This window comes from Rhinatrema bivittatum, chromosome 14, assembly GCF_901001135.1.
Source record: "Rhinatrema bivittatum chromosome 14, aRhiBiv1.1, whole genome shotgun sequence".
Lineage (NCBI taxonomy): Eukaryota > Metazoa > Chordata > Amphibia > Gymnophiona > Rhinatrematidae > Rhinatrema > Rhinatrema bivittatum.
This window is the reverse complement of record NC_042628.1, coordinates 1,299,873-1,314,703: the sequence shown is the minus strand read 5'-3', so window position 1 is coordinate 1,314,703 and position 14,831 is coordinate 1,299,873. Positions and strand designations below refer to the sequence as shown.

Sequence of the window (14,831 nt, the reverse complement as noted above, 5' to 3'; positions counted from 1 at the left end):
GAAAGACTAAAGAGGTTAGGACTTTTCAGCTTGGAGAAGAGACGACTGAGGGGGGATATGATAGAGGTGTTTAAAATCATCAGAGGTCTAGAACGGGTAGATGTGAATCGGTTATTTACTCTTTCGGATAGTAGAAAGACTAGGGGGCACTCCATGAAGTTAGCATGGGGCACATTTAAAACTAATCGGAGAAAGTTCTTTTTTACTCAACGCACAATTAAACTCTGGAATTTGTTGCCAGAGAATGTGTTTCGTGCAGTTAGTATAGCTGTGTTTAAAAAAGGATTGGATAAGTTCTTGGAGGAGAAGTCCATTACCTGCTATTAAGTTCACTTAGAGAATAGCCATTGCCATTAGCAATGGTTACATGGAATACACTTAGTTTGTGGGTACTTGCCAGGTTCTTATGGCCTGGATTGGCCACTGTTGGAAACAGGATGCTGGGCTTGATGGACCCTTGGTCTGACCCAGTATGGCATTTTCTTATGTTCTTATGTTCTTAAACTGGGGGTCCATCAAGCCCAGCATCCTATTTCCAACCGTGGCCAATCCATGTTATAAGTATCTGGTAAGTCCTCAAACATTAAATAGATCCCGTGCTACTGATGCTGGCAACAAGCAGTGGCTATTCCCTATTGATTAATAGCAGTTTCTCCAAGAACAAGCAGGATGGAAGTCCTCACACATGGGTGACATCATCAGATGGCACCCTGATGCAGAAAACTTGCGTTAGTTTCTAGAACTTTGACTAGGCATGCTGAGCCCAGCATGCCGTATACCACACATCCTTGCGGACTCCCTCTTCAGTCTCTGTTTTTTTTATGCAGAGCTGTGAGCCTCACAGTGTGATTGAGCTCAAAACTTTGGCTTTTGCCTTGTGAAAAACTTTCACGTTTTTTTTTTCGATCCATCACTAGGGCCCTCTCTGTGCCTTCCTGTAGTTTCCCTAGTCAGGGTTTTTTGGCGTTTCAGGTAAATTTCCTTTCACAGTCTATTCCCCCTGTGGTGGTGATGCCTCTGTGCGCGTCAACAATCTACGTCCACCGCTACCGCTTTCGACTTTGGCCATTTGGTTTTGCCCCGTCATGGCCACAGATTTTCGCCGATGCCCCCAGTGCCCAAGGACCTATTACTGATCTGCATGAAGTTTGCAACCTCTTCCTGGGGGCATCACATGACATCCAGGGTTGCCACTTGTGCACCCAGATGACCCCAAAGGGATGTCTGCTTTGACTCGACAAGATGGATCTGTTTTTCAGGTCAAGGAAGTCTGAGTCAACAGCATCGAAGGACCTCGGAACCACACAGATGGACACCACGCCATCGACATCGGCAAGACCATCAGTTCCTACAAGGTCGCCAGTGGATAGGGGCGCCGAAGAGCAACTGTTTTCTATCTCCCTTGGGCTGAGGACACCGGGGTCATCATGTTTGACCTCAGCACTGAGGAAAGATCGGGCTGAGCATAGAAAGAAGCCGGTTCCCATTGATGCATGGCCCTGTGGTGAGGAGCGCCCATCCTTTATTGATACCTGGGGTCCATGACAGACTCCACTGGTCCAGGTGCTAGCCGCTGATCCCCCTTATGGGTCTGAGGAAGATCTGGCCACCCCTTCTTCCTCCCAGTCAATGTTGGCATCGGCAAAGTTCAAGGAGGAGCTGGAGTTTCGAGTCCAGCTGGCAGTGAAGCGGGTGCTGCAGGGTTTTGGTCCTGTGACTCTGATGGCACTGGAGCCGGTACCCCTTCTGGAGAAGCTTGTATTTTTTCTGTTAGTTCTTGGTTCTGTTTTGCCATTAATTTGCAATCTCCTTCTTGCAGTGCACATTTTTTAATAATACTGACTACTTCGGTTCTTAGCTGGCTAATGTCTTTTTCTAATACTTGATTTGTTGCCTGTAGATGTGAGTTATCACTTTGCAGTAATTCTCTTAAGTGCTATTTCAGCTAATGTCTTAAGGGTTAATTTAGATTCACTAACCAAAAATTGCAATGTTGTCAGGTAATTAGTAACATTTCCTAACTGTAGGTATGTTTCTTTTAAATTCTTACCTACACTAGAGATCCAGAATTGCACATCTTTCTTAGTGAAAACCTGCGTGATCTTCAGTAATGCTTCATTTTCTAGTTTTACTAAATCTAATTGTGCATTTGACGTCATTTCTACGGATGGGTGTGGTCTATCCTATCTTGGGGGAAACTCCAAACTGTAAACAAGTTTAGGGGTGCAGGGATCTGTATGCTACAGGAGACTCCCATTTTACTTGACCCTAAATTTAGGAAAAAGACGACGTGTTCTCTTGAGAAATAGACTTACAGATTTGGCAGGATTTAGCATTTAGAAGAGAACTATTCCTGTCTCTAATATCCTGGCCACTAAGCACCAGGTTTCCCTAAAGAAAATTCTGTACCATGGGTGGTTACAAACATGCCATAAACCTTAGCCTGCTTAATATATTAATACTTATGGCTATCTTACTTAACCTTGGTCCCAACTTCAGGCAATATCCCTCTGTTCACCTCTGAAGCAGCTCTGGCTGTAGGTCTGGAGAATGTGGGCAGGGGAGAAGGCTTGCTTCCTGGGCTTGGTACTGGCAGAGCTGGCAGGCGGTCTGGGAAGGAGACTTGTTTCTGGCTCTGGTACTTGCCAGGCTGTCTGAGACTTGGTCTCGCCCCTCACTGTTTCAGATTCCATGTCACTCTCTGAACCTGAGCAAGCCATCTCCTCTTCCCGGTCTCCTGGCCATATCTAGTTTTCTCCCTCCTCGATAGCAGGGGGTGCTGGTCTGCTTCGGGCTCCCCTTTCGCTCTTCTGGTACCTTTTTTTTCAGGGGTCTCTTCTCTGGTTTCAGGGTCGCTCCTTGTCTTTATTTGCTCCCCTGTCTTATACTTTCCAGCTGATAAATATGCATAAGCTCATGCATAATTAACACGGTGGGGTAGATTTTCAAAGGGTTACGCACATAACTTACGCGCGTAACCCCGAAAACCTGCCCCTGCATGCGCCGAGCCTATTTTGCATAGGCTCGGCGGCACGCGCAAGCCCCAGGACGCGCTTATGTCCCGGGGCTTTGAAAAAGGGGCCATCCGGGGGCGGGGTCATGGGCATGGCGCCGATCCGAGGGCGGTCTGGGGGCGGGACCAAAGCCTCCGGTACAGTGGCCTTGCCAGAGGTTCACGCGCCGGCAGCTAGCCGGCACGCGCAAGTTATGCCTGCCAGAGGCAGACGTAAAATTGAAAACAAAGGTGGAGGGGGGATTTAGGTAGGGCTGGGGGGAGGGTTAGATAGGGGAAGGGAGGGGAAAGTGGGGGGGGGGGGGGGAGGGAACGGGGAAAGCCATTGGGGCTTCCCTAGGGCTCAGCACGCGCAAGGTGCACAAGTGTGCACTCCCTTGTGCGCGCTGACCCCGGATTTTATAACATGAGGGCGGCTGCGCGCGCATGTTATAAAATCGAGCATAGATTTGTGCGCGACAGGTTGCGCGCACAAATCTACGCCCGCGCGTAGGTTTGAATATCTGGTCCGGTGGGTGGAGGGTCTTTGCCACATTGCAGGTCTTTTCTCCCTTTCCCTTTTGGGGGGTTCTTCCATGTTGCTGATCTTTCCCCCCTCTCCTTTACTTCAGGGGTTGGGGGGGGGGGGGGGTCCTGTCACATATGCCAAGCTGTATGCCAGAGTCAGTGTTTTCACCGTCTCAGACTGCCTCCCCTTCTTCCAAGGGTGGGGGTCCTTCTGACCTCTGGACTTGCCTTGGTTGGTCCTCAACTTCGGCTTAGGAGCTTAGCTGCTGCATTGTCCCTCTGCCTTCTTTTTATTTATACAGGAGCATACAAACAGGCAGATCTTGATAAAGTATCCTTCAGTGTAAAGTTCTCATCTGGGCAAGGTCTCTTCTCTTTCAGTGTGACAGTGTCTTGGCCTGTCAGTACAATGGTCAGCATATTTCTTGGCTATTATGATTCATATTTGGTGCTTTCAGTGGTAAAACATGGGATATCTCCCTACAAGTTTAAGGACCAATTTTCCTAAATTGCAGGTTAAGTGGCCGGTAAGCTAAATGCGTACCAGAACTCCACTGTAAGAGCTGTACTGATTAAAAAAAAAAAAGACTGCAGTATTTCACAATAGTATTTCCCATCCAGTGTGAGAATATTACGCTAATATTAGGGAAACAAATCAAACACTGGAACATAGTGCACAGAGTTTAACACTCAGAACTGTGAGTATGCTAAGAAAAAAAACCAGATATAAGTGCAGTGTTTAAATCTATAGTCTAATCCCAAGAGGGATATAGAAACTGACTCAGCCTTATATTACCTAAATCCCTCAGCGTGTGAAAGTGTGCATTTGTTAAGCACACTGAAGACACTGATGCAATTCTCTGTGCATAGATAGACGAGAGGGAAATTATTTTATTTCTCTCACTTAAGCTAGCAGAGTTCAATAAGGTTTCTAGACCACAGCTTGAGTGAACTCAACTAGAACACTTGCAGAAGATACTTTTGGTGTCAGGGTAATTAGGAACACACTTTTGTTCCTTAAAGCTTGCTTAGGCACACAGTCAAGTAAGGAGACTAAGCTCCCTAATTGGACCGTGGTGACAGGGCCCCTCCAGTGGCTCAAGCTATGATCGCTAACATCCGTACAGCCAGCCTTGTTATCTAGAGCTTCGGTGGAGGGTCGAAGATTAACAGTAGAGCAAAACAAACAGCTAAGTGTATTAGTTCCACCATCAACAAAATCTAGCTAGACCTTTCAAAAATTAAGACCATATCACCTCTTAAGCAACAGATCACAGAGAATAAACGTAAATACTCACGAATTAACTCAGTTAGCAGCTATACAAGAGAGAGATAAATATTAACAGAGATTAACACAAAATTGAAGACAGAGGGACTCACATAGGTATATATGGAAAATAATCCAGAGACACCAATACCAATAAATTAAAAAAGTGACAGTTTAATACTTACCTTCATCAGAAGTTGTTAACTTTTTTTTCAGATGAGAATTCGATCACAAAGACTCATTTCTTCTCCAGGGACAAGCAGGATGTCACAAGGGTGACCATCAGATGGAGCCCAGCACGGAAAACTTATGTCAGTTTCTAGAACTTTGATTAGGCACACTGGGCATGTGTCCACGCAGGGACCCCCTTCAGTCTCTTTTTCTCTTTTTCTCTTTGCCTCGCAGCTTTTTGGAGCTCTGCTCTTTAGAATCTTATTCTCAGTACTTTTATCGTTACTTTTCTGCACTGGGTCCCCCTTCCCCCATTGGTGCTTCAGGGCGGCATGGTAAGTTTTTTTTTTTTGTTTCTTCTTTGCGGTCGATTCCCGACTGTGCCATTCTCGGTATCCACCAGTCATCGACTGCTTGCTGGCTATTTTTCATAGAGTCTACGGGTTTTATTATTATTGCTGTTTTCCCTTTCTACCTGAGAGACTGCAATAATGTGTATATCAAAGCAGATTTCATTCAAGTACTGTAGGTATTGCCCTATCCTCACAGGGCTTACAACCTAATTTTTGTACCTGAGGCAACAGAAGGTAAAGTGACTTGCCCATGGTCACAAAGAGCGACAATGGGATTTCATCCCTGGTTTCCCTGGGTCGTAGCCCGCTACTCTAGCCACTAGGCTCCTCCCCCACATCTGAAACCCCAGTAGTTGCAATTTTCACTACAGCCACCGAAGTGGAAGAGCTACGACTACAAAGTTTCTAATTGCTGAGAGCAGGATGGGAGGGAGATATGCCGTAGTTTGATCACCTGTGCCCTAAAATACCAATACACTTTCTATTAGGAAACAGAACAAGAGTTGTTAAACCACATGAGTATTGTGAGAAATTGCAAGAGGACCTTGCGAGACTAGGAGACTGGGCAACCAAATGACTGATGAAATTTAATGTGGACAAGTAGAAAGTTATGCATGTTGGGAAGAGCAACTCAAGTTAAAGCTACATAATGCAAGGTTCCACATTGGGTGTCACCACCCAGTGAAAGGATCTAGGGGTTGTCGTGGATAAAGTATTGAAATCCTCTTCTCAGTGTGTGGTGTTGGCAGCCAAGAAAGCAAATAAAAAGAAAAAGGAATGGAGAATAAATCAATGTGTCGTCATTCTTCTGTATTGCTCCATGTTGAGATTCTGCCTTGAGTATTGTGTGCAATGCTGGTCACTGCATCGCAAAAAAGATATAGTGGAATTAGAAAAGGTACAGAGAAAGGCGACCAAAATGATAAAGGGGATGAAATGGATCCCCTATAAAGAAAGGCTAAAGAGGTTAGGGCTTTTCAGCTTGGTGAAGAGATATGTGAGGCGATATAATAGAGGTCTATAACATCATGAATTTCAAGGAATAGTTAAAAGCGAATCCGTTTACTCTTTCAAAATTGCAAAGACTAGGGACATTCAATGAAGTTTCTTGGTAATATGTTTGACAGGAGAAATATTTTTTTATTCAATGCATAATTAAACTCTGGAATTCATTGCCGGAGGATGCATGCAGATGATGCATATTGTTGGGGGTCTTAATTCTGACCAAAGCAAGATCGGGTCCAAAATGAAACAGGGTGACTTTTGTAGAAAAAAGATGCTCTTTCAAATGACATAAAAAATAAAAGATTTAAAAACTACACAGTAGAGATATTTGCATCTGAAAATTGGCAAACATTTGCATAAAAGTGACATGTTTTTATGTAATTGTATCTTTGCTTCCAGTTGCCTGTAAAGCCTCTTAGTGCAAATCTTACACGTATATGCTATGGGCAATGACTACTGGTCCTGTCAAGGCCTGAATCAAAGTATAGGTCAGGAGCAATAAGGACTCAAAGTAGGCCTTATATTTCTTTTGTAATATTTTTCACATAATTTGCTGGCCCCTAAAAAGGGAGGCAAACCCACGTTATGTTCCAAACTTTGCACTGGGACTTACTACCAGGGCTTGTACTAATCCACAAAATTTCAGGCCTCTGAGAGGTGGTGTTGGGCTGCATCACCTGGCAAAATGGCCATTTTAGGTTGCACGGAGCATGGTACTCCGAGGTGACCTCCATTCAACTGCCTCTAGCTCGCCAATCAATGAAGATCCAGGTGAAAAATTTAGTACGTTTTTGTTTGAGACCCTAGAGAACATCCGTGCAAAATTGTGTTAAATTTGTGGGAGATTGAGCGTGGACCCCTAGAATGATTCATGGGTGACACGAGCAGGAGACATCATTATTCAGCTTTCCAACTCATCCTCTTCCCAGCCCTCCCTTTCTTCCCACCCCACTCTTTGACCAGTCCCCTCCCATTCCTCTCTCTCACTCTCACTCTTTCAACAGCCTTTCCCAACCCTTCAGTGCTCTCTGTCATGACTTACCCCATCTCACTCCCCACACAGTCACTATGCACCTTTGTTCTCAAGGCCTCACTCTGAACCTTTGCCCCTCCTGGTCTGCACTGTCTCTCTCCCCCCCCCCCCCCAGTACCCAGTCTTACATCCCTCCCTCCACTCTCTTGCCCCACCACACAAGTGATATCCTACAAGTAGTCAAGTTCTACCGCTAGCAGCTAGGATGTATCTTTTCAATGTGGGCAGGAATAACTGGGCAGACTGTATGGATCAATTGGTCTGTTTCTGCTGTCATTGCCTGTGTTGCTGTGTGGTAGGGATACATTTCACCCCTGGGCAAGGGTCAAAACTGGCTTCTGCTATTTGTCTTTTGTTTTCAAAACTTCTAAAATTTAAGTTTGGGGAAAGTCAGAAGATTCAAGTAGTTTGGTCCTTATATTCAGAGACGTTTGACCACCTTACTATCTAGAAGTTGCTCTTTTCTTTATGAAGTTTGAATTAGTAATGTGTTTGCATCCAGTCATTTTTTTAAAGGTACATTTCAGTCTGCAGATTTATATTTTTATCACTTTATTCAGTACTGGTCTTATTTTTTTTCCTTTTGCTGGGGAGCCAGTGCCAGAACAAATCCAGCCCATTGTAAGCCAGCCTCTGCCTGCCAGCTGTAGTAACGGCATTTCCACAGCAACCAGCACTCCTTCGAATAATGCCAGGCGAGTCCCTAGCGCCAGTCAGCAGCAGACCGTGCCTCGCTACCCTCCACGTGAAGTCCCACCGAGATTCCGACACCAGGAGCGGGGGCAGCAGCAGGGCCTGTCAGGGGCAGGTCCTGTAACAGTGACCAGTCAACAGGCACAGAGCAGCAGCAAGGCACAATCAGGTAAGAAGGGGGATCTTAATTCCAAACATTTGCTCTCATACTTTGCTTGGTAGATTTTAATTTTTTTTTGTAATAGTCTGTCTAGGACAGGGGTTGGGAACCTGCAGTCCTCTGGCTTTCAGGATATCCCTAATTAACATACATGAGATTTGAATACACTTCCTTGGTTGTATGCAGATATCATGTGCATATTCAGAAGTAGTATCCTGAATGCTGCCATCCCACACCCTCCCCTCCTCTGAGGTTCTCTATCCTTGATCCTAGTGATAGGAACACTCTCACACTATGACAACAGGTCAGCACTGCAAACTGCTTGCTGGCTTTGTCCTGTCTGCTTACCAATGAGGATCTATATTTGTTGCGTACTCCTTTACTTCTGATAGCTTTTGACCCACTGATGTTTATTTGGAGCTGCAGGCATACCTTGAAGACACAAAGTAGGAGGAGCATTGGGGAGATCAGGCATCGCTATTCTTTTTTGGAAGTCTGTTTTTTCCACCTTTGGGGAAAATGCACAAGCAGTGTGTAAACTGAGACAGGGCCATCTTGTGCAAGGAAAGTCACTGTTAGGCTGTTTGCAGTGTCTTCAAACCATGGACAAAGTTGCTTCCTTTTAGTTCTGAAGCAGATTATACTTTTAAAATAGGTGTTTTTGGAGATGTTAGATATTATTTTGTGTTTATTTAAAATACCATTACAAATCTATATTAAAATTGGTATGTTCGTTCTTTAATGAAAAATTTTGATAAATGGCTAAAAAATCTTGAGTAGGAAAACAGCAAAACGAGGCAATAGTCCACATTTAATTACATTTGGGATGTACTAGGTGACAATATTCAAATCAGAGAAAATCACTCTTCAAAATAGTGCAATAGAGGGAGAAAACCACTTCAAAACTCACCTGTAATATATAAGTAGTTGAGAGTTTGCTTTTACTTGTTCAGTTTTTCTGTGCTGTCTCGTTTTTCAGTAACCATGTGATGTTTTGCTACATCGCTTTCCTTGACATGTGCGTAATGTGACATGGAGGATCCTTCCAGAGCCTTTTAGGCATGCACGTTGATTTCCTATGTAATGCTGGACCTGCTGCTGCTCCTCACTTATTTTCTTATTCCATAGTCAGAAAAGGATATTCCTCTGCAGCAATTTTTTTTCTGTATTTTTTTCAAGTTGGCTATTAGGGGTTTTTTTTAAAGCAAACTTTCCTTTTTTTTTCGTAGCAGAACACTAGTTAAGTTTTCAAAGGGATTTTTATATGTGCTTTTTTCTTCACCGCTGATCACCATCGCTGAGAAGTAGCAGATGTTCACCACACACCTGCTTTGTGTTAACAACCTGGTTGGGAATTTTTTCTCTGCTCGACTCACTTTTTCGTATGAGAATTTCTTCTCATTTTGATTTTGCATCATAGATTTTCCATACCAAGTCCAAGAAGCAGTCAGTGGTGTCAAAAAGTGCCTGAAGTACTCCTAGAAGATGCTGTCTTGGATAATCCCACTAAGTGCTGCACGTGTCTGGGTGTAGGTCAGTACATCTCTTCATGCAGTTTCTATGACAAGATGTTGCAGATTGCACTTTGTGCCCAGCAGGAGACTCTACACCTCTCTGTCTGAACTAGGATCAGTTTAAAGCTGATTTTGAAGTCTAAGGTGAAGGCCCAGGGATCTGATCAAGGTTGTGCTGCTGGCCAGGTCTTGTTTTTATTTTTTAATTAATTATTTAAATTCCCTGTTATCATGGTCCTTAGCTGAATTGACTCCTTGGACCAAGAACAGGCCCAGGTGTTGGATAAATCCCGCTCTTCCCCAAAATAAGTAACCAGAAGTTCTTGAAAGATTCAACTTATGAGTCAAAGTGGGTGAGTGTTGCGCCTTGAGCCAAAGGCTTGACATGTCCATGCTCTTTGATGCATAACGCTGAAGGCTTTGACATGATTGAGATTTCCCCTCTTCTGAAGCGGCTGTACCCCTGTCTTTTTGTTCCGATGTTGAGCTTTACTAGTTACAAGACTTCAAGCATCACCTTTACACAAGGCCTACTTCAATCTAGTGTCGAGCAACATTTTTGAGTTGGGGTAAAGATTCTGTTTGAGGCATTTCATTGTTGCCCCAGGTGTGCTGAGTTGCAGCATCTAACATTTTACCGATAGGTATATTGAGAGGTTTCTAGGCATGTTGATGATGGGTTGATCCTGTGGCACTAGAATCAACCACAATAAAAGTGGAGTCAGCCTCCTCATAAGGACCAGTGCTGTTGACCATCTCTGGCTTGCTCCCTGGAAGGTTTTCAGTTAAATCTCTGCCATTGGCATTTGCTCTGTATAGGCCATACCATCCTCAATCTCAACAATTATAGAATAGATCGTCAAGTGTGACTTGTCTGTTTAGAATAGTGCTGAAGAAGACTGCTTTTCCTTCAGAACCCTTTCTGCAATTAGCAGGAAATAGTTTCCTTCCTCCGCTCCTGCTCCCCACTGGACATTTCTTTTCCTAATTTTGTATATAGAACAGCATTTAGAGTAACCCAGGACCTCTGTATTTGGCCTCATGAAGTATGTGCGTACATCTAAGGAGTTAATGATAATGCCCTCCATCCATCACTTCTGCTAGTAATGATTTCTAAAATGTAACTAGACTTACATGACACTGCATAGATACACTTAAGACACTATCCCTGCTGTGTGAAGCTTACAATTTAGTCAAATATTGACAAGACACACATGAGGCTTCTGGACATTTATTTATTACAGGGCACCTAGAAGGGGATCTGGCAACATCCACACTCTGTGTTTCCTGCTAATAAGGTAGACATGAAAAATTATGTCCTTGCAGCTCTGGGATTCAATAGGATCCAGCTACATCATTGGAGTATAGCAGATGGAACCCACTCTCAAATGACCCAAAAAGCCTAAGATGCTTTTGTTTGTCCCAGCAGGTCATGTGCTGCTGTGGACCTTTATAGGAAAGTGTAATTATCAGAATGCTGTACTCCTAGCTGCTTGCAAATGCTGTGATAAGTGCAGAGTTCGCTCAGTTTCTCTCTTAAGAGAAACGAGGCATTTCAGACCCTTATGAGCAAAAGGGAGGAGTACATGGTCCATTTGGCATAACATGCATTTGAGATGAAATAGAAAGCATTTGTTATGGCCATTGACATCCATATTATGGCATAACTGTGGGCATCAGGCTTAAGAAAAGATGTGCAGGAGTGTCTTCCTGATGTCTGTTTTTAGGTGAGTACCTTTTTGGAGAGAAGTTGAAGGAGATGGGCCTTCATCACTACTACTGCTGTATATCATATGCAGTGCAGTTCAAATACACATAAGAGAGAGTCCTTGCTTCATGGATCTTGCAATCTAGTCAAGACAAACATATATGAAAATCTGTGGGGAGTATATTTATTATAGAGAAGTGTTTAAGATGTAGAAGCAACTTCGGGTGAGTTTTTAAATTGGATGTTAATATGGCCAGCGAGGGAGCATGATGCATATTCCAGTCATACAATGCTGCAGAGTGGAAAGCATAGAGTTGGGAGTTGGTGGTGGAGGAGAAAGGCACAGATAAGAGCAACCTGCTCTGTGAACAGAATTCACGAGGGAGGGGGCAGAGAGAGAGGAGATGAGTTGCTGCAGAGTAAATGCATTTTTTGGCATGTAAGAGAAGCTTGAACTGTATGTAGAAACGCTTTCTGAGAAGAGGGGTTCTCCGAAAGCAAGTAGGATGGTAGTACTCACACATGGGTGACATAAACAGATGGATCCACAATGCGGAAAACATGTCAAAGTTCATAGTATTTTGACTAGGCACAGAGAGCATATCCAGTATGCCCGATACCACGCCTCCATGCGGGATCCCTCTAAACGTCTCTTTTTCCATGGAGCTGTGAGTCTTGTGGTGTGATTGAGCTCAAAACTTTGGCTTTTTGCCTTGTGGAAAGCTTTTTTCTTCGTGTTTTTTGCACATTTTTTCTTCTCGATCAGTTGCTGGGTCCCTGTCTGTACCTTTCTGTAGTGTCCCCAGTAAAGGTTTTCGGCATTTTGGGTAAATTTCCTTTCGCAGTTGATTCCCCTGTGGTGGCGGTGCCTCAGTGCTTGCTGGCCATCATTACCCACCACCATCGCTTTCGACTTTGTGGTGGTGGAGTGGGCGCTGCAGGGCTTTTTGGTCCTGTGACATCAACAGCAGCGGAGCTGGTGCCACCCATCCTTATACTGTTTCTGGAGAAGCTCAGTATGCATTTCAGTATATTACCGACCCAGTTGATGTCCGTTCCCAGGGCAGAATCAGTGCCCTGCGGGGCACAGAGGCCTCCCCCTACTGATACGGTGGTCATTAGCAGTTCCTTTTAGGAGAAAGCTCCACCAAGACCAGCAGAGATGCAGAGGCCTGCAGCCTCCCATTCAATATTACCAGTGCCTGCACCTCTGGACATGGGCTGAGCACCTAGGGCCTCATCCCCTGTACCAAACAGTGAGGATGATGGTCCTTATGAACCCTGGGGGCAGGATCCATCTGATTCCTCCTCTGAGGACTCTGATGGTCTCCTATCAGGCTCTTCTCCTCCAGATGAGCAAAGGAAGTCTCCGCCTGAGGACTAAACCTTTGCAGGGTTTGTGAGGGTGATGGCGGAGGCCATCCCTTTTCAGCTTTTCTACTGAGAAGTGCAGAATTCCCCTCCTGCGCAGAATTCGGCAGGCCCTGGCATGATGTGAGCCGAGGCCGTTCCACTCACGGCATGCCTAGGCCTGCTTCATCTTTGTCGCGAGTGGGACGGCTTCCGCTCATGGTGAAGATGGAACAGGCCCCAGCGTGCTACAAGTGGAGGTAGTCCCGCTCGCGGCAAACAGGAAGAAGGCCCCGGTGAGAGTGTGTGTGTGTCTGTGTGTAAGACTTGCGAGCCTGGGGAGGTGAGAGAGAGAGAGAGCATGTGTGAGGGTGCGTGGGTGTGGGTGCCAGAGAGAGGGAGCCTATGTGAGAAGATTGTGAAGAAGTGTGTATATGTGTGAGAGATTGGGTGCTGGTATATGTGGAAAAGGGATTGTATGTGAGAGTGCTTGCTTGTTTGTGAGAGAGGGAGCCTGTGTGTGTGCATGTGTAAGAAGGAGTACCTTTGTGAAGGGTGTATGAGGGTGTGTGTGCAAGAGAGAGAGGGGGGAGTCTGTATGAGGGGGTGTGTGCATGAGAGAGAGAGGGAGCCTGCATGAAGGGGTGTGTATGTGCACTAGAGAGAGGGAGCCTGTGTGTGAGAGAGACAGAGGAAGCCTGTGTGAGGGGCAGTATTTACAGAGTGGTCATACTCTAGAAGTGGAGATAGAGTGGAAGGGATTGAGCCTAGAGGGGAGGGACAGTGGCAGTTGGAGGAGTCGGGACCTGAGAGGGCAAGTGAAAGGAGACTGGCCAGGGGAGTAGGGAGAAAGTGGAAGGGACAATTACACTGAACTTCTAGAGAGATTCTGCTCAAAATATTTAAAATTCTGTAACTTCAATAACTTTTTTTCTGTATTACATTTTACATTAATTTCTTAAAGACGGTCGTATATATTATTTTGACCAATATAAGATATGCAGAATTTAAAGTTTTTGTGTGCAGACGGTTTAAATTTTTTTTTTGTGCAGAATTCCCCCAGGAGTAACCATTAGTCTTTATTCACAACAACTCTGGGTTTTTTTCCCCTATTTTATATCTGTTCCCAGCTCATTCATTATAGTTATTGGTGAAATAGCAATCATGGGTTTTAAATTGGTCACTCAGGCATGGTGAACCCTGCATCTGCAGCATCCTGGAAGATCTGACCTGGGAATCCAATCCAGGTCCTAGCATTGTCACTTAGCAGGGCTGGTCCTGGTCCATCTTTTATTAGAGGAACATTTCTTTGATTTGGTTTTGTCAGTTTTACTTCTCATGTCCAAAAATAATGCAAGTGATTTCAAGGTCTGATATAAGTACGAACAGAAGATGTCAATCATTGATCATCACAAGGTTCTCTACAAGAGTCTGGGACAAGGCTACAATGACTTGAACAGTGGCATTTGCTTAAGGTTGTCATCCAGAGCACTTTGGGCCTGGAAGGGTCAGGTGTGTTACCTTCCTTGCTGGTGAATAAAAGTCCAATTTATTGAAGCTGGTGTTGAAGGCTCGTATTGAGAACCGTAGAGCCATGCTGAAGAGGCCATCAACCTGTTTGGCTCCTTGGTCAGAGGAGAGGCCACAGAGATGTCACTCTTCCTGCCTGAGCTGAGAGACACTCTGAGCATTACAGCATGGTACTGTATAGGGTCTGTATCAAGCAGAGATTCCAAAGCATTGCTACATCTCTTTTGATGCACAACTTTGAGAGCAAGGAGATTAAGAAAGTCGTGCACCATTCAAAGCATTGGCATCTGGATGTGAGCTCCTTCTCCTAGGCACAGAAAACACTTCTTGTCTTCAGAACCTTCATCTTTGGACATCCTCCACAAATCTCGGAGGCAGTCTCCTTCAAGACCAACACCTTTATTTTTATTGGCTCTTTTAGGAGAGAAAAAGCGCTGAACATGTCATGGTCTCCGCATTAAGCATCTCAGCTCTTGGCATGTCAAGGAGTCCTCTGTGTGCTGACAAAGGTCCTATCTTGGCACCAT

The 14,831-nt window shown here is 44.8% G+C and overlaps 1 protein-coding gene across 6 annotated transcripts in view; it reads left to right on the top strand.

The window, feature by feature from the left end:
- Nucleotides 1-14,831, top strand: part of TNRC6A (trinucleotide repeat containing adaptor 6A) — a 163,525-nt gene that overhangs the window by 44,908 nt on the left and 103,786 nt on the right. For 5 of the 6 annotated variants that reach the window (XM_029577637.1, XM_029577635.1, XM_029577634.1 and 2 more), the window contains exon 5: nt 7,948-8,211. In XM_029577637.1, coding sequence (XP_029433497.1) covers nt 7,948-8,211 — 264 coding nt within the window. Of the gene's footprint in view, nt 1-7,947; nt 8,212-9,622; nt 9,736-14,831 lie in introns of those variants that run through there. The other variant, XM_029577638.1, reaches the window with a different exon arrangement.